The 24105-nt window shown below is 39.8% G+C and overlaps 1 protein-coding gene and 1 long non-coding RNA gene across 3 annotated transcripts; one reads left to right on the top strand and one right to left on the bottom strand.

Moving 5' to 3' along the window:
- Positions 1-1992: 1992 nt before the first annotated feature.
- Positions 1993-19762, bottom strand: LOC121264646. The gene is made up of 3 exons (XR_005940537.1): positions 19597-19762; positions 15765-15768; positions 1993-2003 (listed from the first exon to the last, which is right to left on the bottom strand). It is a non-coding gene; the product is annotated as an uncharacterized LOC121264646 (long non-coding RNA).
- LOC121264645 (protein PTST homolog 3, chloroplastic) lies at positions 3945-23297 on the top strand. 2 transcript variants are annotated; one of them, XM_041167922.1, is made up of 14 exons: positions 3945-4282; positions 4402-4521; positions 5028-5182; positions 5268-5655; positions 5747-5929; positions 11863-12064; positions 12723-12786; positions 12878-12928; positions 13022-13075; positions 13641-13760; positions 14369-14493; positions 21388-21439; positions 21662-21807; positions 22966-23297. In XM_041167922.1, exons 4-13 carry the CDS (start codon positions 5487-5489, stop codon positions 21758-21760), a joined length of 1119 nt encoding a protein of 372 aa, XP_041023856.1. In that variant the 5' UTR covers positions 3945-4282; positions 4402-4521; positions 5028-5182; positions 5268-5486; the 3' UTR covers positions 21761-21807; positions 22966-23297. The 2 variants fall into 2 exon arrangements, with proteins under 2 accessions (XP_041023856.1, XP_041023855.1); XM_041167921.1 differs by having other exon boundaries at positions 22959-23297.
- The last annotated feature ends 808 nt before the right edge of the window (positions 23298-24105 follow it).

Here is a 24105-nt window from a genome sequence, read left to right as displayed (position 1 = left end):
GTATGCACGAGGTGTGCCGATTGGTGGGTTTTAATGGCATTGGCATACCTTTTCTTCAAGTGACATGTGGGTTTAATATACTATTCTAGGGTTGTCTAAGAGTGATGCAAAACAAGAAATAAAGACGAAAATAGCAAATCAAAAATTATAAAGAAGAAAACTAGGTAGATTATGATGATTAAGTTACTATTCATGGAAATGATGAGGGGTTTTGGAAATAGAAACCTAAACTCAAGTTAGGGATTTGACCATGGTTGGAAAACATCCTTAAGGGCGAAAGGATGGTTTAAGAGAGAGAAATCCAATGTTTTGAGGTCTTACATACCCCTTTGCATGAGAATCCTAAGTAGGTGGGGTCTTGAATAAATTTAGGACAAAATTTACATGAAAAATGTAAATTTTGGTGAGTTTTGAAGTTAGGATGCAAAATCCTTAATTTAGGAGTAAAATTGTCATTTTTCCACAAGTAGATGGGTAAAATGGTAATTTTAGCCATAAGTCAATAATTTTAAGTTTCTAAGTATGTTAATGAGGAGTTTCTAACTCTTATAAATATCTCCTTTGAGTACACGTTATTTCGTTCTAATTTAAGTCACACTACAATCACTATAAGGTGGCCTCTAACTTACTATCAAAATACTTGTGTATGTATGGTAATAGAAACCATCATTCATGTTTGTTATACTTATGTACATGTTATGTTATGCCATACTATGTTTTCAATTCAAGTACATACTTATCTATTACATGCTATGTCACGTCATGCCATATTTAGTTGTTACACGTTATGTTATGTCATGCCATATTTATCTGTTATATGTTACGTCATGCCATGCTATGTTTATCTGTTAGACGCCATGTTAAGTCATGCCATGATTTATTTCCAAGTACATGTTTATCTGTTATACGCCATGTTATCTCAGGCCATGACTTATTTCCAAGTACATGTTTATATGTTACACACCATGTTATGCCATGCGATTTGTCACACAAACATGTCACTTCTGTTATGCCATGTCATGAGTCATACGAGTTCATCAAGAAATATTTTTCAAGTCTAGTCATGTTCGTTGACGTACAGTCAAGTTATTGTTCAAGTTATTATTAAATCATGGTAATCTCATGAGACAAAACTACACTATCATGGTAACCTCATGAGACAAGAGTATCATGGGAACTCCATGAGATAAGAACATTGTGGTAACCCTATGAGACAAGAATGCGTTTCAAGTTCAGTTCATGTTTAGTTTCAAGTTCAATTCATATTCAGTTTCAAGTCAGTTCAGTTCATGTCAGTTTCCAGGTTATGTCAACACATGTCATGCTATTTGCCAAGTCATGTCACACTCATTCATGTTCACATCAGTATTCATGTCTTTTATTGTCATGCGTGCATATGTATACTGTTAGTTTAAGTTGATTGTTAACTTGATAAAATTTATAACAAAACTCACTTGGTAGTCCCAACTACTATTCACCCCGAATGTTAGACCATGTGTTAAGATCAGGAGGACCCGTAGAGGATCATATGCACGAGGTCAATTACACCGCAACCCAAGCACGAGGAGCTCATCACATCGATGCTCCAATTTTTTTTTATGAAATTATGGCTATCCTGACCGAGTTGCGCAAGCTACTCCTTAAGCTAGTCTAGCAGTTATTATGTTAGTTTTGTTATGTACATGAGGAGTTCTGTCTCTAGTACTAGTGATGTTACAGACATTTTGGATAAGTACTGTAACTTTTGGACGTCTGTTATCTTATGTTATGAAATACGCTTACGTTAATTTGGGATATGTCTTATCTGGTGCATAGTATTGCTAAAAAAAAATATCTGCTATGAATATTGCATATTGTTTAGATGCATGTTAGGTGTATTGCATCTTTATTTATCATGAATAGGAGCAGGTAACCTTGTGTTGCTTATCCCATTGCTTCAGAGTCCGTCCAATCCCAAGCGAAAATCTGAGGAATCACATAATGATTCAAGATTCCTCACCATACTTATGATATATGTGTTTTTAATCAAAAGTGATTTTTCACCTTACTTATGATATACAATTTACATGAAACTTGTGCATTCATATTCATCGCTATTATTTTTCATTGTTAGTGTTGCTATAATTTTAACTTATTGAGTTTTCGTTGAAATCTCACTGTAGTAGTCCCATTACGGTTTAAATAGAGCTAATCTATGAGTCAATTAGAATATTCTCAAGCAACTTATTTATACAAATCATGAACCAAAGTAGCAAATCAAGTTTTAGGGAAGAGGAAAAACTTCCTAAGCTTTGCAAAATGCTTTCTATATTTTTACTTTGGGTGCATTTTATTTTTGGATTTTCAATCTCATATTTGTTCCCCTTCCATCTCGAATTACAAATCTAAAAGTAAAATGCCACTGCTTAGAGATGTCATATGTTAGATTTGTGGAAACTGGCCAGAGCTAATGAAAAATTTTATCTGTCCACTTTTCATCAACGCCATTTCAAATTATATTTAACAATCTTATCAAAACTTTCACAAAGATCGATAAAAACTACATCCTATTTACGGGTGTGCAAAATTCTGAAAATTTCGACTCCGTCCGACTTCCACTTCGACTCCGACTCCGACGTCGGAGTCATCGGAATTCGGAGTTGGAATTCGGAGTAGCTCCGAATATCTATTCGGAGTCGGAGTCGGAGTCAGAGCTCTAAGAAGCTCCGATTCGGACTCCGAAATTTTTTTTACTGTACACTTGCGCTCGAGCAAGGTGTCGAACGCAAGTCGAGCACACGTTGTATTGAACATTGGCTCGATCGACATGTCGAGCGGAAGTTGAGCGAACATCTTCCCAGAGAGGTTCGCTCGAGCGACATGTCGAGCGGAAGTCGAGCGAACCTCTCTGAAAGAGTTCCGCTCGAGCGCCACGTCGAGCGCATGTCGAGTTCCAATCTTATGTCGGAGCTCCTATAGGAGGTCGAAGCTCCGACCTCCGATCGGAGTCGGACTTCGACTCCAATTCGGAGTCGGAGTCGGAGTCGGAGCTCCAATTTGGCTCCAACTCTTGTCGGAGTCGGAGGTCGGAAACGAGCACTCCAACTCCGTCGGAGTCGAAGCCCAGCCCTAATCCTATTAGAATGTTTTTAAAAGACTCAAACATTTTTAATAATTTTTTAATCCAAACACATCTGAGAGTTTCCGAAAATTTAAGAAAATATTTGAAAAATGAGATCAAATCTAAAATAATTTGTAAATAATAGTAAAATAATTTGAGTTATGATGTTTTATTGAATTTTAAAAAATGAGAGAAAAAAATTAAATAAAAATATTATAAAGTGAAAGTTCTCATTATTTTTTAATATTATATTTGTTTTGAAATTTAAAATAGTTGAATTGAAAAATAATTGTGCGGCGCTTGCGCACTCTACAACTATATGTATCATTACTCTTGATTTAAACTAAGGGGTTGTTTGAGGATGTTCTCATCTCATCTCATTTTCAAATATCATTCAAATACAAATACTTTCACTTTCAAATATTTAAGTTTTTCATCTAATCATTAACTAATCATTACAATTTTTCTAAACTTTCAAATAAAACACAAAAAATAATTCAACTTTTTTAAATTTTAAAATAAATATTATATTAAAAAATAAAAAATAAAAGTTAATTTTATATTATTTTTATTCTATTTTTTCTCTTTCATTTTCTAAAATCTAATAAAGAGTATGTTATATACAATTGTAAAGTACGCAAGTACTATACAATTGTTTTAAAAAAAAATAACGTCTATTATTAAAAAAAATTATTTATTTTTACATAAATATTATATTTACTCATTTTTTTAAAAAAAATTATACAATACTTATCCACGAGAAATATCATTTATGTTAAATCAAACAACCCCTTGGTAAAAACTGCAATTACTCCATACGAAAATAAGAATAAAAATGTGGGACTGGCTTTTGTTCGCGTGCGAGCAGCGAGACACTGATCAACCAATTCGACCCACAAAATCATTTCGGCTGCGGGTTCTCATCCTTCACTGCCGTTCCAAATCCTTATCACAAAATCCTGTCAAACCTCTCGATGCCTGCAAAATCACATACTTCTGCTCTCTCATGGCGACCCTCTTTCACTTCCCGTGCTTCCTCTCACTTTATTATCGTAACCTCTTGTTGGCCCCACAACAACAGCAGCAGCTGCAGCAACAACACAAGCTAAACTGGGCCACCCTTGAACCACCTCCTCGCAAAAAATTTACATTCTGTGCTTGTTCAACTAAGAAATCCACCAGGTTGAGTTCTTATTCTTAGTGTTACTTTTTTTTTCTTTTCTTTTCTTTTTCATTCTCAGATATCTCTTTTGTGGTTTTCTACTTGATTATTTATCCATATTCATATATGGATGATTTAGGGGGAGTAGAAAAGTAAAGAGCAATGCCGAGCTGTGCAATGACATACGCGAATTTGTTACTGCGCTCGGACTTCCTGAGGATCACGTGCCGTCGATGAAGGAGCTTTCGCAGCATGGAAGGTTCTTAAATTATCTTGCTCTACTCCATGTTTTTACTTCGAGTTGGTCCCGTTTACAGTTATCTTGTTGAATTACATTCACTTGGAAGCTTATAAGAAAATAATAAGAAAGGAAAAAGAAGAGCCTCATGGGTTGAATACTAGTAACTTGATGCATTATTTTTTCATTCTTTATTGTCCAGAGGACCGGAGTCATGTGTTTGTTGTGGAAACAATCTCTAACGTCTGCCTGTAACAGAAACAGGGGTGGGTCCGAAGCGCCAGCCTTGGAGAGCTTCCCTGACATTAAAAAAAAAAAAAAAAAAAAAAATTTCTCCATTTTAGGCTTTGTCAATATATGAAACTTTCTGAAATTAGAAATTGTTAATTTTTCAATTTCTTAGGTTACCCTCACATTTTTTTCCCAAAGGCCAATAATTTTCTTATTAGAAAGAAAAATTTGTGGAAAGTTCTCTATATTCTTTTAATTTGACATGAAGAGGTAATGTGCGTGCTAATGTTTTATAGGAAGGACCTTGCAAATATTGTTAGAAGGAGAGGATATAAACTGATTAGAGAGCTTGTTTCCAATTCAACAAAATCAGACAGTGATGGGCCAAATCCAAAGAAAAGCTTAGATACGAACCAAGATGAAATTGGTGATCATGAACATATATTAACAGGTCAATATCTGTTTCTTTTCAACTTGCTGGAGTTTTCACTGCAATTTATCTCTGCTTTAGTTGATTACTTCTTTTATTTCAAAAGGCCAGGACAAGAACATGAACAATGCAGTCTCCTCATCAACTGATGTCTCCATTGTGAGGAACTATTCTGATGGTTTAAGTAGTGATTCGGATTTTCAACTCTGATGAATTTAGGGGCCTGACTGTAGAATCTTCAGTCAATTCGTTATTTGAGGGAAAGGTATCATATAAATTAAGAGGTCACAATAAGAAGGTAAACGATGTGGCTGAAGATGTTTCCATGTCAAATGAAGTTTCAGCCATAGAAAGCAGTCCAAGCATCAATCAACATCTTAACAGTGACGACCACAGCTGGATGCCTATAGGCTCTTCAGTCAATTCATTTCTGGAGGAGAAGTCTTCATCTAATCTACAAGTTCAGGATGAGAAGGTGAATGATATGGTTGGAGGTATGCTCTTTTCAATTGGAGGAAAGGAAAAACTATTCCTAGAGTTCAAATCCTGATTTCAATCCCAATAACCTTAAAAGCATGTCTACAGAATCTTCTGCTGTTTTGTCCATGGAGGAGAGACCCTCACATAGTTTGGTAGATCAGCACAAGAAGACTAAGAATGCCAACTCTGGTGATGACAGCTGCATGCTGAAAGAAATGTCAGCCAACTCATCCTTTGAGAAAAAAGTGGATAGGTTTATTCAGAATGGAGATTTGGATATGATTGACGGTACGATTCTGTGTCAAAATAGCTTTATGTTTACTTCATCAGTCAATATTTTAAGGGGTGTGTGTAATGTATGTTGCCCTTGTTTATATGAGAGAGACTGCATACAGAATTTGGCTATGTCCTCAGTAAAATATGCTAGAATGTTTTGTGCTCAACAATGGCTGGATTATAAATGTTGTCAGAAGGGAAGAAAAAAAAACTTCGATCTCTCTCCTAATGTTTTTCTCTCCGTACTCTTGAGAAAAATGTTTCTTCTTCGTCATTGTTTTGCTTTTGCTGGTTGATCCAACGTTGGTTTTTTAGCTTAGTCTTTGTAGTCTCAGTACTTGTTGAGTGGTTGTTTTATGATGGGGTCGTGTAGGAATGTTGTTATTGATCAGAAGTGTTTTGATTTTAAAAAGATGAATGCAAGGTGGTAGAGAATCACTGAGAGCAGTTGTCGCGCTGTGAATCACGTTTTTGTTGAACAAGACTCTTTGGGATGGTTGGCTGCCATGGTGGAGGAAGGGGTAGTTTTTTAGGGTTCCTCTATCTTCATCAGATCACGTAGAAATGGCTCTCAGGTGTTGGTATTGCAGAGGCAACATAACTCCTTTGGGAGATATTTCTCTCTGTCAGAGTTTGGCCAAGAGAAACGGCGTGGCTTTCTAGTGATCCCGGAAGGGAGGGAAGGCACTGGTTGGAGGAACTTCGGAGAGTTGCTGAAGGAGGTTTTTGCAACCTCCTCTATTCTGGGAAGAAAAAACAAAGGGAGCCTTCCATGGTTGCCTCCTCCTCTAACGCAGGGACATCATGTTCTCTCTTCATACAAAGAGGCCTTGTCTCGAGCTCCAAAACCTGCAGAGGGGTCAAGTTTGGAGAAGGCGTGGCACTGTGAGGAGGCTTTGCAAAGGGAGATGGTTCTCGTTTTAGGCCAGGGAGAAGGCCCCCTCAAATGGGCCGTCTCATGTTTCTGGGCCTAAGGGCAAAGGAGTGGCTTCTGATGGGCCACATTCGCAGGCCTTCTCTTTAGTAGCCCGAAAGCCCTATGTTGGGTCTCTATCGCAGGTCTGCATTACTGTGACCCAGAGGCCTTCTGATGGGCCTCATGAGCAGGACAGCTGCCCAGTGGCCCAACGCTTTGGGCCAGCCATGCTCTCAGGCCCAGGGTTCGTCTGTAGCCTGAAGACGCAGGGCTCCTTACAGAGAAGCTCCCTCGCCTTCCCATCGTCCTCCGTCGGCTGCGAGTCAAGGGTCGAAGGCGAGGGAGGCAACCTCGTTGGAGGTGCCGGTGGGTCCGTCGGAGTGCTCTGGGGCGACGGAGTTAGTGTCGGAGGAGGTGGCAGATACCTCGCTGAACCTGTGTAGAGCCGTTTCTTTGTCGGAATCTGCCTTGAAGCAGAATCTTTCGGCTTCCCTGATGCCGGTGACCCTCGTGATGGCAGCCTCAGTTTCGATCTCCCAAGAAAAGCCATCCCCCGAGGTAGCCTTTGGCCCTATGCAAACTTTGTTAGAACTCGAGGAGTTCTTGGTTGGGTCACCACCCTTTGTGGTGGCACAGATGTCGTCGCCAGTACCCTCTGTGGACTCTGTGGGGGTGATGGCAACCACATACTTGTTTTCTCAAGTTACAGCAACTCCCGAGGCTGTCAATGGCCCTGTGCAAAGTTTGTTGGAACTCAGGGAGCTCTTGGATGGGCCTTCACCCTTGGTAGTGGCTCAGATAATGTTGCCGGTACCCTCTATCCCTGCGCCTGACTCTTTGGTGGAGGATTCTCAACCGGAGTTGGCAGTTTCTTCGGGATTGAAGATGGTAGAAGATGCTGGCACCTTGGTTTTGTTTTCTGATAACAGGGTGGGGGAGGTTGAACCAACTCCAATCTTCTCCTTTCATCCCAATGTGTCTGACTGGGTTATTCAGAGAGCAATGGACATTAAGCATATGGTAGGAATCTCTTATGGGGATTTTGAAGCTGAATTTATGGCCCTTCTTACAGCTGTAAAGGCTGTGAACGCTCAATCCAAGTCCGATCAATTTGTGGCTTCGGCAAAAAAAAGGGACAGAGAGCTCAGAAGGCTTGATTGGGCTATGAAAGAGGATGGAGGTGAGAAGAGCTCTACTCGGGAGCGTAGTAAGGGGAGGGGTAAAACGGTTGTTCCATGAAGCCAAAAATAATATCATGGAATGTGAGGGGGTTGCATGATCCTAATAAGCGGCTCCAAGTTAGAAATTTACTTCGCCAATGGAAAGGGGATATTATTTGCTTACAAGAGACTAAGTTGGAAGCTATCACAAGACAAGTAGTTCGTAGCTTATGGAGAGGACAACATGTTGGATGGTCTTATTTACCTTCAAGAGGAGCTTCCAGGGGAGTTCTCATTATGTTTGATACAAGGGTGGAAAGGGTGGAAGAGTGTGTGGGTGATTTCTCAGTTGCATGCTCCTTTGTTAATCTTGAAGATGGCTTCAAATGGGCTTTTGTTGGTGTTTACGGCCCAAATATTGATTCTGAGAGAAGATTTTTATGGGAAGAATTGGCGGGGGTCATTAGTTGGTGGGATCTACCAAGTTGCATCGGGGGGACTTTAACACTTCGCGCTTTCCAAGCGAAAGATCGGGAGCTCCCCACATCACTCCTGCTATGAGTGATTTTTCTGATTTCATTTCAGAACAGGAGCTCATGGATATTCCACCATCAGGAGGCATGTTTACCTGGTCCAATAACCGTGATGTTCCTTCTTGGTCGAGGATCGATAGATTTTTGCTAACTTCCGATTGGGAGTCTCATTTCCCGGATGTAGCTCAAAGAAGATTATCCCGTTTATGATCCGATCATTTCCCCATCATTTTAGATTGTGGAGGCATCCAAGGGGGTAGAAGGTATTTCAAATTTGAACATATGTGGCTTAAAACTGACGGTTTTGTAGACAAGGTCAGACAATGGTGGACTTCCTATAGTTTCCAAGGCTCTCCAAGCTTTATTATGGTAAAAAAGTTGAAAGCGTTGAAACAGGACCTGAAGCAGTGGAATGAGCAAGTTTTCGGCAATGTGTTTTAGCAGAACCGCTCTCTTATTGAGGAATTATAGGGTTTGGAAGGTGAGGAGGAGGCTAGAATCCTCTCTAAACCTGAGAAAATTCGTAAAAGCCAGGTAGTTGATGATCTTGAAAGGGTTATTTTGATGGAGGAGATTTCTTGGAGACAGAAATCAAGGGTACTCTGGCTTAAGGAAGGGGATAAATGCACGAAATTCTTCCATAGGATGGCCAGGTAGTTGATGATCTTGAAAGGGTTATTTTGATGGAGGAGATTTCTTGGAGACAGAAATCAAGGGTACTCTGGCTTAAGGAAGGGGATAAATGCACGAAATTCTTCCATAGGATGGCTAACTTTCACAGGAGGAACAATGCTATTGATATACTGATGGTAGATGGGGTAGCTTCTTCGGATCAGATGGTTATCAAAATCCACATTGAACATTACTATCATCAACTATTATCTGAAGAGCATAATTGGAGACCGAGAGTGGATGGTTTGTCTTTTTCCACTTTATACCAGCAGTGTGCAGGGTGGCTAGAAAGGCCTTTTACAGAAGAGGAAGTGGGTAGTGTTATCAGAGGTATGGCAAGCGATAAGGCTCCCGGTCCGGATGGCTTTACTTTGGGTTTCTTTCAAGTTTGTTGGGAGGTGGTCAAGGAGGATATTATGCAAGTCTTTTTTTATTTTCATACTAATGCTAGATTTGAAAAGAGTCTCAATGCCACCTTTTTAGCCCTTATTCCTAAAAAGGTGGGGTCTACGGATGTGAGAGACTTTTGCCCCATCAGTCTTGTGAATGGGATGTATAAGATTCTATCCAAAGTGTTAGCAAATAGACTAAGCTCGGTGGTGGAAAGGTGGTAGGTTGACTTTGATTAAAAACACTCTTTCTAACTTACCCACCTATTTTTTGTCTTTGTTCCCGCTTCCTGTAAAGGTGGCTAATCGCATTGAGAATATAGGGATTTCTCATGGAGTGGCTTGGGGGAAGAGTTCAAATTCCACCTCGTTAATTGGTCTACAATTTGTACCCCAATTTCGAGGGGAGGGTTGGGGATTTGCCACTTGATGAAATTCAATCAAGCTCTCTTGGGTAAGTGGTTGTGGAGGTATCAAAATGAAAGGGAGGCTCTTTGGAAGTCCGTTATAGATTCTCAATTTGGGGAAGCTTGGGGAGGCTGGTGCTCGAATGAGGTTCGAGGTTCTCATGGAGTGGGCTTGTCGAAAAACATTAGAAGCCGTTGGAGGACCTTCCGGGGTCATGAACATTTGGTGGTAAGCGATGGTTCACGTGTCCCTTTTTGGCTTGATATATGGTGTGGCAACCACTGTTTACGAGATACCTTCCCTGCCATCTTTGCGCTTGCTAGAGTTAAGGAGGCTTCGATTGCTGACATTTTGGTCTTTTCAAATGGTGTCCCTCAATGGAATGTGGATTTCATTAGGGCAGCTCATGATTGGGAATTGGAGTCTTTTACGGAGATTTTTGCGGCTTTATATTCCGCAAGTATTCCAGGGGGTTTGGAATCTTTCTAAGAAAGGTACTTTCTCTGTCAGTTCTTTTTACCATAAGCTCACAAACCCCGGTTTGTTGATGTTCCCGTGGAAGAGCATATGGAAGACGAAAGCTCCTTCAAAAGCAGCTTTCTTTGTCTGGACAACTTCTTTGGACAAGATTCTCACTACAAAATTTGAGGAAACGTCGGATTGTTGTCTTAGATTGGTGTTGTATGTGTAAAAAGCATGGGAAGTCAGTTGATCACCTGCTTCTACACTGCGAGGTGGTCAAGGCTATATGGGATGATGTCTTCTTAAGAGTCGGATTGTCTTGGGTTATGCCTTGTAGATTGGTGGACTTTCTAGCAAGTTGGAGAGGCCTTCATGGTGATTCTCAGGTAGCGGCAATTTGGAGATTGGTTCCAATATGCATATGTTGGTGTATTTGGAGTGAGAGAAATGCTAGATGTTTTGATGATCATGAGAGAACTTTGGCTGAGCTTAAAGCTTTCTTTTTTAAGTCATTGTTCCTATGGGCGGGGGCTATAGTTTGTAACGGATCTAGTGTCCATGATCTTTTCCTTTCTATTGTAACCTCTAGCTAGGCATTTTTCATATATACTTCCTGTGTACCTGGGCCTTGCCTAGTTCTATGAATACAATATCTTTGATTACTTATCAAAAAATAAATAAATGTTGTCGGATCTGCCTTTATACTTTCAGGTCTTGCCAACATTGTTCTTCCTATGTTTCTTTGAATTCTAAAATCAGACGACTATTTTTTTGGGTAGGCTTTGGGCCCAAAAGGGGATGGTTTTGTGGCACTTAAAAATACCTCTCAGGATGTGGGTTCTGCGAATTACCTTTATTGGAATGATAAACATCTGATGAATGAGAAGCCAGCATCTTCTCATCATCTTTATCATGAGTTGGCAGTTGTACCTGGAGTTTTACAGGTTTAGTTTATGAAGTTCAAATATTGTTTCATGAAGAAAATCATAAAAAGGATAAGGAGAAAAGGATAAGGGATATAAACAATTTTCTTTATGTCCTTTCAATACTTTTGAAATAATGTTTGTAGTAATTGCTTTCATGTTCATGAGGAGTGACCATAGAAAAGATGACCAAGAATGTGTCCACTCTGACGCTAAGACATCAAAAATGTTGAACATTATATTTTTCATCTAAATGGTTTGCACCGATGATGTTGCTTCTTTTCTTGTTTGGTATCACCACAGATAATTTCAAGTGACCATAAGTAAATGGCTTTCCATGTATTTTGCTTATAGTATTTGTCATGATATCATTTTTATGTCTTTGCATAATGGTTTCCATCTTAAAATTGGATTTGTTAACTTCTATTTATCTGGTGCCTTTGAATATTGAAGTTGAGTATGTGGAGCTGCTTGATGCTCAGATATTTCCTATGGTTTATTAAACGAAAGTGGCAATGGAGAAAGGAAGAAATTTGTCCAACCACAGAATTTTTCAGTGCCCCCTGGTGAAGAGCACTCTGAACATATGCGTAATGGAGGTAACGCTGCTGTGACATTAAATGACCAAATGTTGACGTCCAAGCATGTTGCTCCTGATGTTATAGTAGGAACTCAGTCTTTAAGGTTAGTAACTTATCATTCTGAAACATGTTACAAGTGCCCAAACTTGCAGTTCTTACTTATTTCCCTTCTAAGATTCTTATAACTATTTAAACTAGTTCACATGTTTTTAAAGTCATGACCTGCAAGTCATATAATTTCCAATTTCATATTCGTTGCTACATTAATTAAGCCTTTTTTTGTGTTCTGTGTATTAATCCATGGATTTATTCTTGAAATGGGTATTCTTTAACGATTTGAAAGTTAAAAAGTATTTATGGAATCTAGACCCAAAGGAGGTTGAACCGAAGAAATTTATTAACTTCAAATTTGTCATGGAGATCCTTCATACACGTTTTTGTTAGTTTTTTTTTTTTTTTTCACTCATTCAAAGTGCATCAATTATATTCTTCAGTGCTTATTTTTTATATAATAAAATGCCGCCTCCCCCCCACATGGTGACGGAAGAAGAAAAAGAAGCAGCTTGGGAAATTGTATTCCCAATAGTTCTGTTTCCTTCTTGATTACATTTATCTATTCAGCAACTAAGCCACAAGTCAGAAATTAGATGTTGCTTTTTCTTGGACCTCCGCAAATTTTCTTTCTGCTTTGTGGTCTTTGGCTGATTATAAGCTTTAATGTTTTCTTTAACAGTATTATTGGGTGTTTAAATTAATTATAGGGATGATCTGTTGTCGTCTGAAGAATTAATGACTGCTGAGTTGGACAAAGATTTGGACAGAGAGGTCATACTGCATATTGTTTTATGGGAAGTCATTTTCCATTGGCTGCATAGTTTTTCATTATTACTTGACTTTTGTATTTTCTCTGACGCAGAGTGGCAAAAGAGAGAAGCAAGCTGAGATTAACCAGCTCAGGTTCATGCTGGTAGTTATCTTTTGTACTTTCGTTACCCAAATGGAGTTCTGTTATATGAGCTAAATACCTGATTAGATTATTTGTCGTACATGTTATGGGTAGCATCAGAAGGAGTTGGAACTGTCACGGTTGAGAGAACAGATCAAGAAGGAACAGGTATACGACCAATTTGGGACAAGAGGCTGCATTTCATTCTTTCACAGGATTCACCACATAAAATTGCCAGATTGGACAAATAAAGTGCTGACTGAATAAATGCATTATAGAATTCTTGATAGTTTCTGATGGCTTGGGAAAGTGATCTTTCAATCCAGAGACAATGCACATTGAGGGATCTGTTTCCATTCTTCTCAACCTTTTGTTCATGCAACTTAACTTTGTGACTTATTGTAAGAAAGCATGGGATAGATAAAAGGTAGTACATGAAAATTGAAAAAACAAATACTGCTTCATAACAGGTAGAAGAATGAGTGAACTCTTCAGTAATATTTTTTTATATCTTAGTGTATACCTTAGTGTATACCCCATAGATTTCATGAATCCTACCATATTGACCAAACCAGAAAATATGTATTTTATTTATGTTACCAATTCTAGGCATTAATATATTTTGAAGTAAAGTATTTAGAGTTGATATTCACTATTTAACCCATTTTTGCAAGCGCGCTTTTTATTGGCAATAATAACGCATTTTTATTTTGCATTTCACTTCTGCCTTTAGCTTGCCTTATCTGATTTGCAAACCAAGGCTAAAACTGAAATCAGGAAGGCCCAAAAGTTTATCTTGGAAAAGGATGCAGAATTACAAGCAACTGAAGAAAGCCTTTCAGGACTGAAAGAGGTACCGCATATGCTGTGTTTTGCTTGGACTTATGTCATCTATAATTTATAATGCATGCAATTACTCCTGTTGGGAGTGTATATATGCAGGGTCAGTGGTCAATGTCAATTTGAATAATACTTTGTTGGAATACTTCGTCGCACAATACTCTTTCAAGTTCAATAGCACACATGATTGAGATTCCACCAATTGTGAAAATCTCTCAGCTCCCTGTTGATTTGCCTCCAACAAATCTTGAAGCAAAAACTGAACAGAAGTCCAGTGGAAATGATTGCATTACGTAACAAGACAAATTTAAGTTTCCATGTCACGAAAACACTTGGACACTGGTTGGACATGCTGGAATGCATCAATCACGCAATGGATGTGTTGAAACACAATAAATCCCCTTACCACAAAAGGATTATGATGGTTTGAAACACAGATATCATCAAGGCATCAGCAACTAAACAAGACACCTTTCCATTTGAGAACTGTTCTGTATGATTAGTGTTTTTAAATTGTTTTAGAGACTGTGTGTCTGCAACATGAATGTAGGGTCTTTGTACTTTTGCTTAGACTATCAAGTTAAGCCTGCTAGCTGACATTTATTTTCCTGATTCTGTTAGGTTCAAATTCAATTCCATGGGGATGGTGAAATTGTGGAGGTGTCAGGTAGCTTCAATGGTTGGCATCATCACATTAAATTGGATCCACAGCCACCATGTAGTACCATGGGCCCTGTGACATCAAGGTCTTTAATATTTTTCCAGTTCTCTCCTTACAATCAAGCATCACTGTGAAGTTATTTTTTCTCCTGTATTTTTTTTCTTTTTTTTTTTTTTTTTTTTTGATAGGTAAACAAAACTTTATTGATCAAAGAATGATACAAATAAAAGGACACCGAGTGTGCCCTAATTTAAGCGCCAAAGAAATAAGAAAATCATGTAGGTCCATGCCATTGAAATCAACAGCAATGGCCCAAGTACATAGAACACTGTAGAATAAAGCTTTGAGGTCCTCTAGTGATCTCTCTCTGTCTTCAAATGTCCTCGCGTTATGCTCCTGCCACAATTACCACATGATGCATATAGGGATCATCTTCCAAACCGCTTTCACCTTGCTGCAAATCTCCTATAGTTGTCCAGCTAGCCAACACTGCCCCTACCATCTTTGGCATAACCCAAGCCAACTCTACTTGACCGATCACCTCAGTCCACAAAGCCCTTGTTGTATCACAATGTAAGAGCAGATGGTCCACCAACTCCCCCCTCCCCTACACATGCAACACCAATCCACTATGATGACCCTCATTTTCCTCAAATTATCATGTGTAAGGATCTTACCCAACGATACTGTCCACACGAAAAATGCAGCTTTGGATGGTGCCTTGTCTCCAAAGTCTTTTCCAAGGGAAATGAGAGTTTGGCTCTTGGGTGAGAACCTTATAGAAAGAGCAAACTGAAAAAGCACATTTCTTGGTGGGTGACCACCACAACCCATCTTCTTGTTGACTGCTCAGTTTGACGGAGTACAAGAGGCTGTAAAAGTCATCAAAGCTGTTCATCTCCCAATCTTGAGCTGCTCTACTAAAACTAATATCCCAGTGTATCTCTGTCCACCTGATAACCCCATGACATCCGCCACTGCAACATCTTTATAATTAGCAATTTGGAAAAGCGAAGGAAAGGCGACTTGTAGGGAGATCTCCCCACACCAAATATCTTTCCAGAATTTAATTCTGGAACACCCCCCCCCCCCAAACTGGAGTCGGGTGTGTCGAGTAAAAACCCCCCATCCTCTTCTAATATGTTTCCACAACCTCACTCTATATGCACATCTAACTTCATTAGTACTCCATCCCCCCTAGCTTCCTCTGTATTTATGCTTAATCACTACCTTCCACAAAGCTTTGGTTCCTTGTTATATCTCCACAACTATTTTTCAAGTAATGCCCGATTAAATATCCTCACATTTCTAATACGCAAACCACCATTGGAGATAGGATGATAGACCGTTTCCCACTTCACTAGATGGAATTTAAACTCCTCCCCCATGCCACCCCACAAGAAGTCATGTTGAAGTTTCTCAGTTCGGTTTGCCGCACTTCAGGTATAGGAAACAGTGATAAGAAATAAGTTGGTAGGTTAGAGAGTGTACTCTTAATCAAAGCGATCCTGCTGCCTTTCGATAGGTACATTCTCTTCCATCGTGCTAGTCTATTCTCTATCTTCTCAATCACCGTCTCCCATAAGGAGGACGCCCTCTTAGCCACCCCCAATGGAAGTCCCATGTACGTCAAAGGAAAAGAGACTATCTTACACCCCAATGTGCCAGCCAGCTGCCGAATATTAGGAACATCTCCAATTGGAACAATTCCTGATTTATTTAAATTCACTTTCAAACCTGAGACTACTTCGAAGCAAAGCAGCAGGGCCTTCAATGCTTGAATCTGATTAAGATCTAGCTTACAAAAAACAAGTGTATCATCTGCAAACAACAAGTGGGATATATTAATGATACCCCTATCCAGGGTCCCAATCGAAAAGCCATCCATAAAGTTGTTATTCACCAAAGTCGATGTCATCCTGCTTAAACCTTCCATCACAAGAACAAACAACGAAGGCAACAACGGATCGTCTTGTCTTAGGCCTCGTGAACTATGGAAAAAGCCAGTTGGGCTACCATTTATCAATAGCGAGAATTTCTCCGTTGATATGTACCAACGAATCCAAGACCGCTGCCATCTCTCTCCAAAACCGCACCTCCCAAGAAGGTGTAAAAGGAAGTCCCAGTTAATCTAATCATACGCTTTCTCCATGTCAAGCTTGCAAATGATTCCTGTTATACCATCTTTCAACCTACTGTCCAGACATTCATTAGCAATGAGAGACGCATCTAGGATTTGCCTACCTTTAACAAAGGCATTTTGGGGTTTGGAGATGATTTTCCCCACTACCTCACTCAATTGATTCACAAGTACTTTGGATATGATCTTATACACCCCATTCACAAGGCTAATAGGACGAAAATCCTTCACCTCATTAGCCCCCATCTTTTGGATCAATGCGATGAAAGTGGCATTTAAACTTCTCTCAAATTCTCCAAACACAAACAGCTCCTGAAAAAGATTTTCTTTAACAACATCCCAACATTCTTGGAAGAAACCCGTAGAGAAACTATCAGGCCCCGGCACCTTTTCTTTGCCCATCTTCCTTACTACTTCAAGGACCTCCTCCTCCTCCTCAAATACCCTCTCCAGCCGAGATACATCACTTGGTCCTATGATATCAAAAACAAGGCCATCAAGGGAGGGCCGCCATCCCATCGGCTTAGATAGTAGTTGCTCATAGAAACCAACTACATGATCATAGATCGCCTGCTCTTCTCTACATTATACACCATAATTCTTCGCCATCTCTATATTATTGTATCTTCTGTGAGAGTTTGCAATACTATGAAAAAACTTTGTGCTTCTATCTCCTTCCTTCAACCACAAAGATCTTGATTTTTGCCTCCAAGATGTCTCTTCTAATAATATGATCCTCTCTAGCTCAGCCCCCAATGGCACCTTCTACTCTATTTCTTCCTGAGTAAGAGGCTTGGATTCTCTCAATTTCCTAGATCTCCTTCAACTTGCACTTTTTGTTCAACCATATGTCTCCGAACAATTGCGTGTTCCACAACTTCAAGTCTTTTTTTAACGCTTTCAATTTCGCCGCAAGAACGAAACTAGGGGTACCCTCGAATTGGTACATGGACCACCACTGCCTTACTCTTTCTACAAAACCTTCAGATTTCAACCACATGTTTTCAAATTTGAAATACCGTCGTCCTCTACGAAGGCCACCACAATCAAGCATGATGGGCCAATGATCCGAACTAACACAAGGCAAGCGCTTTTGCCAAACATCCAAGAAGTGACTTTCCCATTCTGAAGAGATTAAGAAATGATCCAACCGAGACCATGTCTAATTATTAGCCAGGGTGGCTATGCGCCCAGCTAGTGGCAGATCAACCAAGTTCAAGTCAGAGATACACTCTAAGAACTCTACCATTGCTGGCCGCCTCTTCTATTACCTGAAGGCTCACTTGGAAATCTAGTAACATTGAATTCTCCAATTCTCCCCCAATACACCATGGAAGTTCCCACCAACTGTGTACTCCTGCTAACTCATCCCACAAAGAAGCTTTGTTAATGTCTAAGTTTGGCCCATAGACACTTGCAAAAGCCCATAAGAAGTTATCCCGACACTCTCCTGAAGGAGTAAGTAACCGAGTACATCCCTACAAAATCCTCCATTTTTTCCACCACCCTTCTATCCCACATGAGCACAATCCCTCTTGATGCCTCATTAGAAGCCAAAAAAACTCAATCCATATGAGCACAGCTCATCTTCTACTTAGTCTCCTGTAGACAAACAATGTCCACCTTCAACTCACGAAGCCAGTTTTTAATTTGCAAACATTTATTGACCTCGTTGAGCCTGTAGACATTCCACGACACAATCTTTGGTCTCATTGGGAAAAGGCCAACTCCTTCCCTTTCGACCTACCCCTATTGGCACTACCCTCGAAATTCATAGACCACATCAATCTATTGAGTTCACACTGTTTTTTGGAGCCCGCCTTACTTTGTTGTTTATGCCCTACTTCAATGGCAGTAAACAAGGCCATAAATTGTTCCTCATAACCTTCACACTCTAAACCCACGATATTATGGATTTTTTTCACCTTATCAATGACCCAATCCGAGACCTCAGGAAGACCAGGATACAAAAAATTCAGAGGCAACGGATCCACCTCCCTGCTGTCCACCTGTGTATCTCAATTCTCTTCCATCAACTCTAAGTGCTCACCCGTGGCCTGGACAAAACTCTAAGAGAAATCAACAACAAATAACACCAATTCCGCCCCCATCAACCATGAACTCCCCCTCCTTCAAATCGACAACAATTTCTTCCACGACCTGGACAGAAAGGCTAGCTAGGGATGCCCCATCCTCCTCACACCTCATCGGCCTTATCTGGTCCCACACATGAAGGTCAGCAGATAGGTTTGCTAGTAATGCCCCTACCTCCTTGCAACCCATTAGCAAAGTCTAGGCCCCAATCGACAAAGAACAACCACCATGCAGAGGCTGCGAAGCATTCGCATTTTCTAACACCGAGATACGAACTTCCTGCTCGGGTGGACCATCAACGAAGGGTGCCATTGGCACCTACGGCAATTTCTGGCTTGCCCCCAACAAGCTACACGGTGAGGTCCTCCTCGGTAGCCCATCACAAAAAGCCTGCTGGGCTATGCTTTTAGGACCTACCAATTGGCCCACTGCCTGAGGCCTGTGATGCCTCTCTTGGGAGCCTCTCGAAGGGCCTGTGGGTTTAGGTCCACCCAATTGGCCCTTCCCCTTATCAAAAACCCCGTCCCTGCCTTTTATTGATACTGGCCCATTCACCTTAACCCATTGCAAACCCTGCCCATACTTCTGTTTAGAAGGCCTTCGTTCCAGGCCTAGCCCATTCCCTTTATCACCCCCGTGTCTTAAAACATCGCCTTATTTCCTCGACACTACTTTTTATTTCAACAATCTCCTACAGAAACTGCAACAATCTCATCACTTCTTCCCACATGTTGTGCACGTCCCAGCTCGATGCTACTTATTCTCGGGAACCAACGCCTCCTTGTAAGACACAGGCTACACCCCAACTCCTGCTGCCATGAAGAACCCCCCTGAAAGAGCCCCCCCTGCTTCTGCCTTCCTGCCAGCACTTGCCTAGTGCCTCCCTCAACCTTCTCCATCCTCTTCCCCCCTCCCCTTCAAGTAAGAAGATGAAATTTCTTCTACCACCCTCACGTAACCACCACATAACGACCTCGAGATTTTATGCACTTCTAAGCTAAAAATCTGTGGTAACCTTCTCTAACGGTGCCATAGACCTCCTTATTCTCCCCTCTCAAATAAACCTCCAGTGCCTTCTGAAGCCAAACCACAATACTAGATTCCACCATAATCTCGTGATCCTTCTTCCATCCTCTCTCAATAATTTGAAGCAGACCACTTTCCTTTACTAATAAAAATAATTTGGAGTCTATCAACAACTCCCTAGTGAAACCCATCAGAACCAAAAAAATAGACAACCATTAAAACAGAAAAAAACCTCGTTGGATCAGTGGAAAACTTGTGACCAGTTTCACGTATGATAGAGAAATGGAATGACACAACAACACACTTCAAAGACACGGAGAAAGGGCACATTGGAGTCACCGGAGAAGTAGCCGGTCTCTTTGTGTCGGTGGAGGCAGGTCCGACACTGGGGAGAAACTGCCAGCTAGAACCCCAAAATGGATCTAGCAAGAATCTGGGTCGCTGGAGGGTAGGTTGACGCCTGACTACCCCGACGAGGTTGCCTAGGTCCGTAGCTCTCAACTGTGCCAGCAGTGAGGAGCCACACGCCGGACTAAGGTGGTTGGGTTGGGGTGGCGGCACTTACGTCTGAATGGGGTTTCTCACGGTTTTTTTTTTCTCTCACAAGCTTTTCTCATGCCGGTGGGCTGACCAATGCGGGACGACCCTCAGGGAGGTCGCTGGAGACCTTTGATCTTAACTGCGCTAGCGGTGAGGAGTCACACGCCGGCGATGGGTGAGGGTGATGACGGTGGGTGAGGGTCACAAGTTTCTTGCACAAGTGTTTAAATTGTTTTTTTTCTTCTCCTGTATTTTGTCATATCTATATTACTTTTTTGTCCTGGTATGTATGGTATTCTCTGCTAGTTGATCATGATAAAAGGAAAAGGAGAGAGAAGATTATTTTGTTGATATATCCTTTGCTCGTTAGAATAACGTTTGTGTTATGTTATCATTTTACTTCCGTTTCATTTGAGCCCCAATACTCTTACATCCTAAAGCCTGGCTACAGTTAGGCTCCTTTGCTTTTCTGTTAGACATATGGCAGTTCTTCTAGGATTGGGGTTCTCTGGATGGTTCAGCCCTTCAACGCGATCCAATATCCTATCTTTCCCCAGCGCTTTTCAGCCAAAGCTTTATACAACCTTCTCCTTACCACTCAGAATATGGGAACATATTTAGAACCCAATTAAACAATATCGAGCCAGAAGAGATGCATCTAGTGTGCTAATTGGAAGTGTGATGCCACGTTATAAACTCTTTCTAAAAAACTATTATATGTTAAACTAATGACAAAGGTGACCAATCCCCTTTTTTTCCCTCTTTTTTTTTATTATTCTTTTCTCGTGAGGTCGTGTACAACAACCTTAACCGCACAAGCCTGGGCTGGGCCTACCTCCATCCCTAGAGGAGCTGTGCATGTATTTTCAGCCTGGACTCTCAAATCTTGATAGCCAAGGTTCTTCTATCAGGCATATTATGTACAATCTGATCCAGAGTGGAATCTATTGCAAGATACTAGGTGAAAAAGTTTGGTGTCTGATACCATGGTTCCGACGGCCAGGGCATATTATGCAATGTGTTGCATGACTTCCCTATGTGCAGAAGAAATATGCAATATTGCATTTTCTGTCTGCTGTTGTAGTCAATGAATTTTCTCTTCAAACCTGCCTGTGCAGTGTTTACTATATCATTTAATAGATTAAAAAATAAGCCTAATGTCGTAATATGTTCTTCCAGGCAATCCAGACTTTGGGCAACAGTTCTGTGGCTTTATCCTGGGATGTATGAGGTGTGAAGATCTACCACCTAATTTCCGTAGCAATTGCTGATATCCATTTTTTAACAGAATTAATTATTTCAGCCACACGGATTTTGGTATTCTGGGAGATTTATAATGGCCTTTTGTTTGGATTTCATGAAGTCATTTTATTAGTCCCTACTGTGAAGGTGATACTCCATTGTGTCATATTGATAAAAAAAAAAAAAAAATATGATATCCTGTTTATTGCAGATAAAATTCATTGTTGATGGCCACTGGAAGATTGATCCTCAAAGAGAGTCATTTACAAGGGGTAACATATGTAACAATGTCCTCCGAGTTGAAAACTGATAAAGTTTTGGCTGTGAGGAGATCCTTGCCATCCATTTGCTCATCAGGTAAATTCTTCACTTTTCACCATTCCTTAATCTATATACTATACAATTTTCAAAGCACGGAGGCTTGATTCTATAAAATCATGCATCTACTATTCCATTAAATTATTACTAAATAAAGTTAGTCCTCTTAAGTCTGGTCATCCACTTCTCAGTGGTGTTTTTGTTAAATGAGAATTAGACAATATATGTGATCAAGTTACACTAATTAAATGAAAAATACTATATTTAATTAATTTATTATTTAGAAAATAGTTGCCTTTTAATTTTCTAATGCATGCCTTTTTTGTTTTCTCAACTTATGCCATTATAATTTGTACCCAAAGATTCATAAATGTTATTGAATTTTAAAAGAAGTTAAAAGAGTATTCATTATGACTCTTGAGGCTCAGTAGTACTTTGAGACACTATATAAATAATTCTTGGTTCCTCTCTCACTCAAACCGAGTTTCTGAGGTTTCTCATCGCTAACATAAAAACCAAAGAGAGGAAGTTAGAAGATCAAGTTGCTTGATCAAAATTCTGGATTTTCAAAATCCTAATATTGACACTCTTTTAAATGTTTTTATTATAGAAGGCCTCCAGGTATGCCAACTTAGTTACTTAAGAGTGTTTTTCATTTAACCAGCAATAATTGATAATCTTAAAATAGCCTTGTCATCCTCCAGCCTTATACTTGAAGTGCCATTACTGGATGTCTGACATGGATTGTCTATCAATAGATGGTCACAAGGAGATCTGATACCATATGCATTGAAGTTGTTGACAATTTTCACGAATTGCCGTAGACAATTGACTTCTCATTTGTACTAATTTGTCTGATCCATGTCACTATGAAACAATCTGGTTTAATATCTACCAATGGCGTCAAGATTGGCAATAGACAAGGAATTTTTAGAAGTGTGTTGATCAATGGTGATCTTCTGTACCGATTCTATAAGATTTACAAAAAACTGTTCTCACAGATCCATCATATTCCAATATAATATTTTCCTTTGCATGGCTATTTACATTCAAGCCATATTTTGCTTGTCTCTGGTTTCTCTGGTGACATCTCCGTCTCTGTAAATCTTAAGAGCTCTCTAGATATGTACTATTAGTTGTGCCTCAGAAACCCAGATTTTGTATACTTATCATGTCGTGGTTTTGGTTAGTGTACAGAAAATAAGGACGTATTGTCAATACGTTAGGTGGCATCGAAGAAAGATCAAGCTCGCCATGTAGGTAAAAGAAATGGAGTGAGGCCTGGAAGACCTTGTAGATATTCTGTTGATAGCATTATCTTGTACCAACACTAGACTTTTAGCCTATGCTGCACAATCGCAATGTATAGTTGTCATTTCCCATTTTCTTTTTTAATTTTTTCATGTTCACTCTGTAAGGCAGCATATGACTTGCAAGCAATCAGGTGCTTTGACCTGAAATCTGTACCGTATGAAAGTTTAGATCAATTGCTGCTTGAATGGATATGGAAGTCAAATTCCGTGGTGATAGTTTGGTCTTAACATTTTGGTACTGGCAAATTTGATGCTTCAGCAGTCGTAGAATGATGCCCAAGGGAGGGAGGGAGGGGGGGGAAGAGACTAGACCAAAATCTAAAGTCCTAAGAATTCTCTCCATGCAAAGGAGTCAGCAAATATGCTGTTCGGCTCATTAGTTCTAACCTCCCCAATGGTAAGTACTTATTTCAGAGCCAGAGAGTGGATAAACAATAGTATTTTGTATGAGCAATGTTACTCTTCATCTCAAATCCTATCATCCCTAGTCCTACTTGATATAACATATTTTAAGTGGCTTTTTCTATCAATTACCCTAGTCATACTTGATATAACATATTTTAAGTGGCTTTTTCTATCAATTACTACCACAGCCACTTATGATGTGTCACATTATTAAATGTGTTGGGATGTCAAAATTTAGGATGAAGCACATCATTACTCTCTTTTTTTTTTTCTTTTTTTTTTTCCTTTTTTTATGTCAGGGAACCTCTCCAAGGCAGGGCCCTTCAGACCCACCCCTGCAAAGTAAACTCCAATCTCGTGCACTGCATTACTCATTTGACTTTGATGATTATTGTGGTAAAATTTAGCAAACTCAAATTGTGTTTTTAAGAGCATTCATAGTTAAATGAAATCACAATTTAAAAAAACAGATAATTCAATATTCATAATGGGGGGTGTAGTGTTAAGTCAATAAGTCCCCATTAATGAGTAGAATTTTTCTTAATGAGATTGCTTGATTTCTGTCCACTGCAAACTTTCTATATATGGGGAAATCTTACCCATGTTTTCTGTGTATGTG

This window comes from Juglans microcarpa x Juglans regia, chromosome 5D, assembly GCF_004785595.1.
Source record: "Juglans microcarpa x Juglans regia isolate MS1-56 chromosome 5D, Jm3101_v1.0, whole genome shotgun sequence".
In the NCBI taxonomy this organism is placed as follows: domain Eukaryota; kingdom Viridiplantae; phylum Streptophyta; class Magnoliopsida; order Fagales; family Juglandaceae; genus Juglans; species Juglans microcarpa x Juglans regia.
This window is presented reverse-complemented; position numbering and strand designations above follow the sequence as displayed.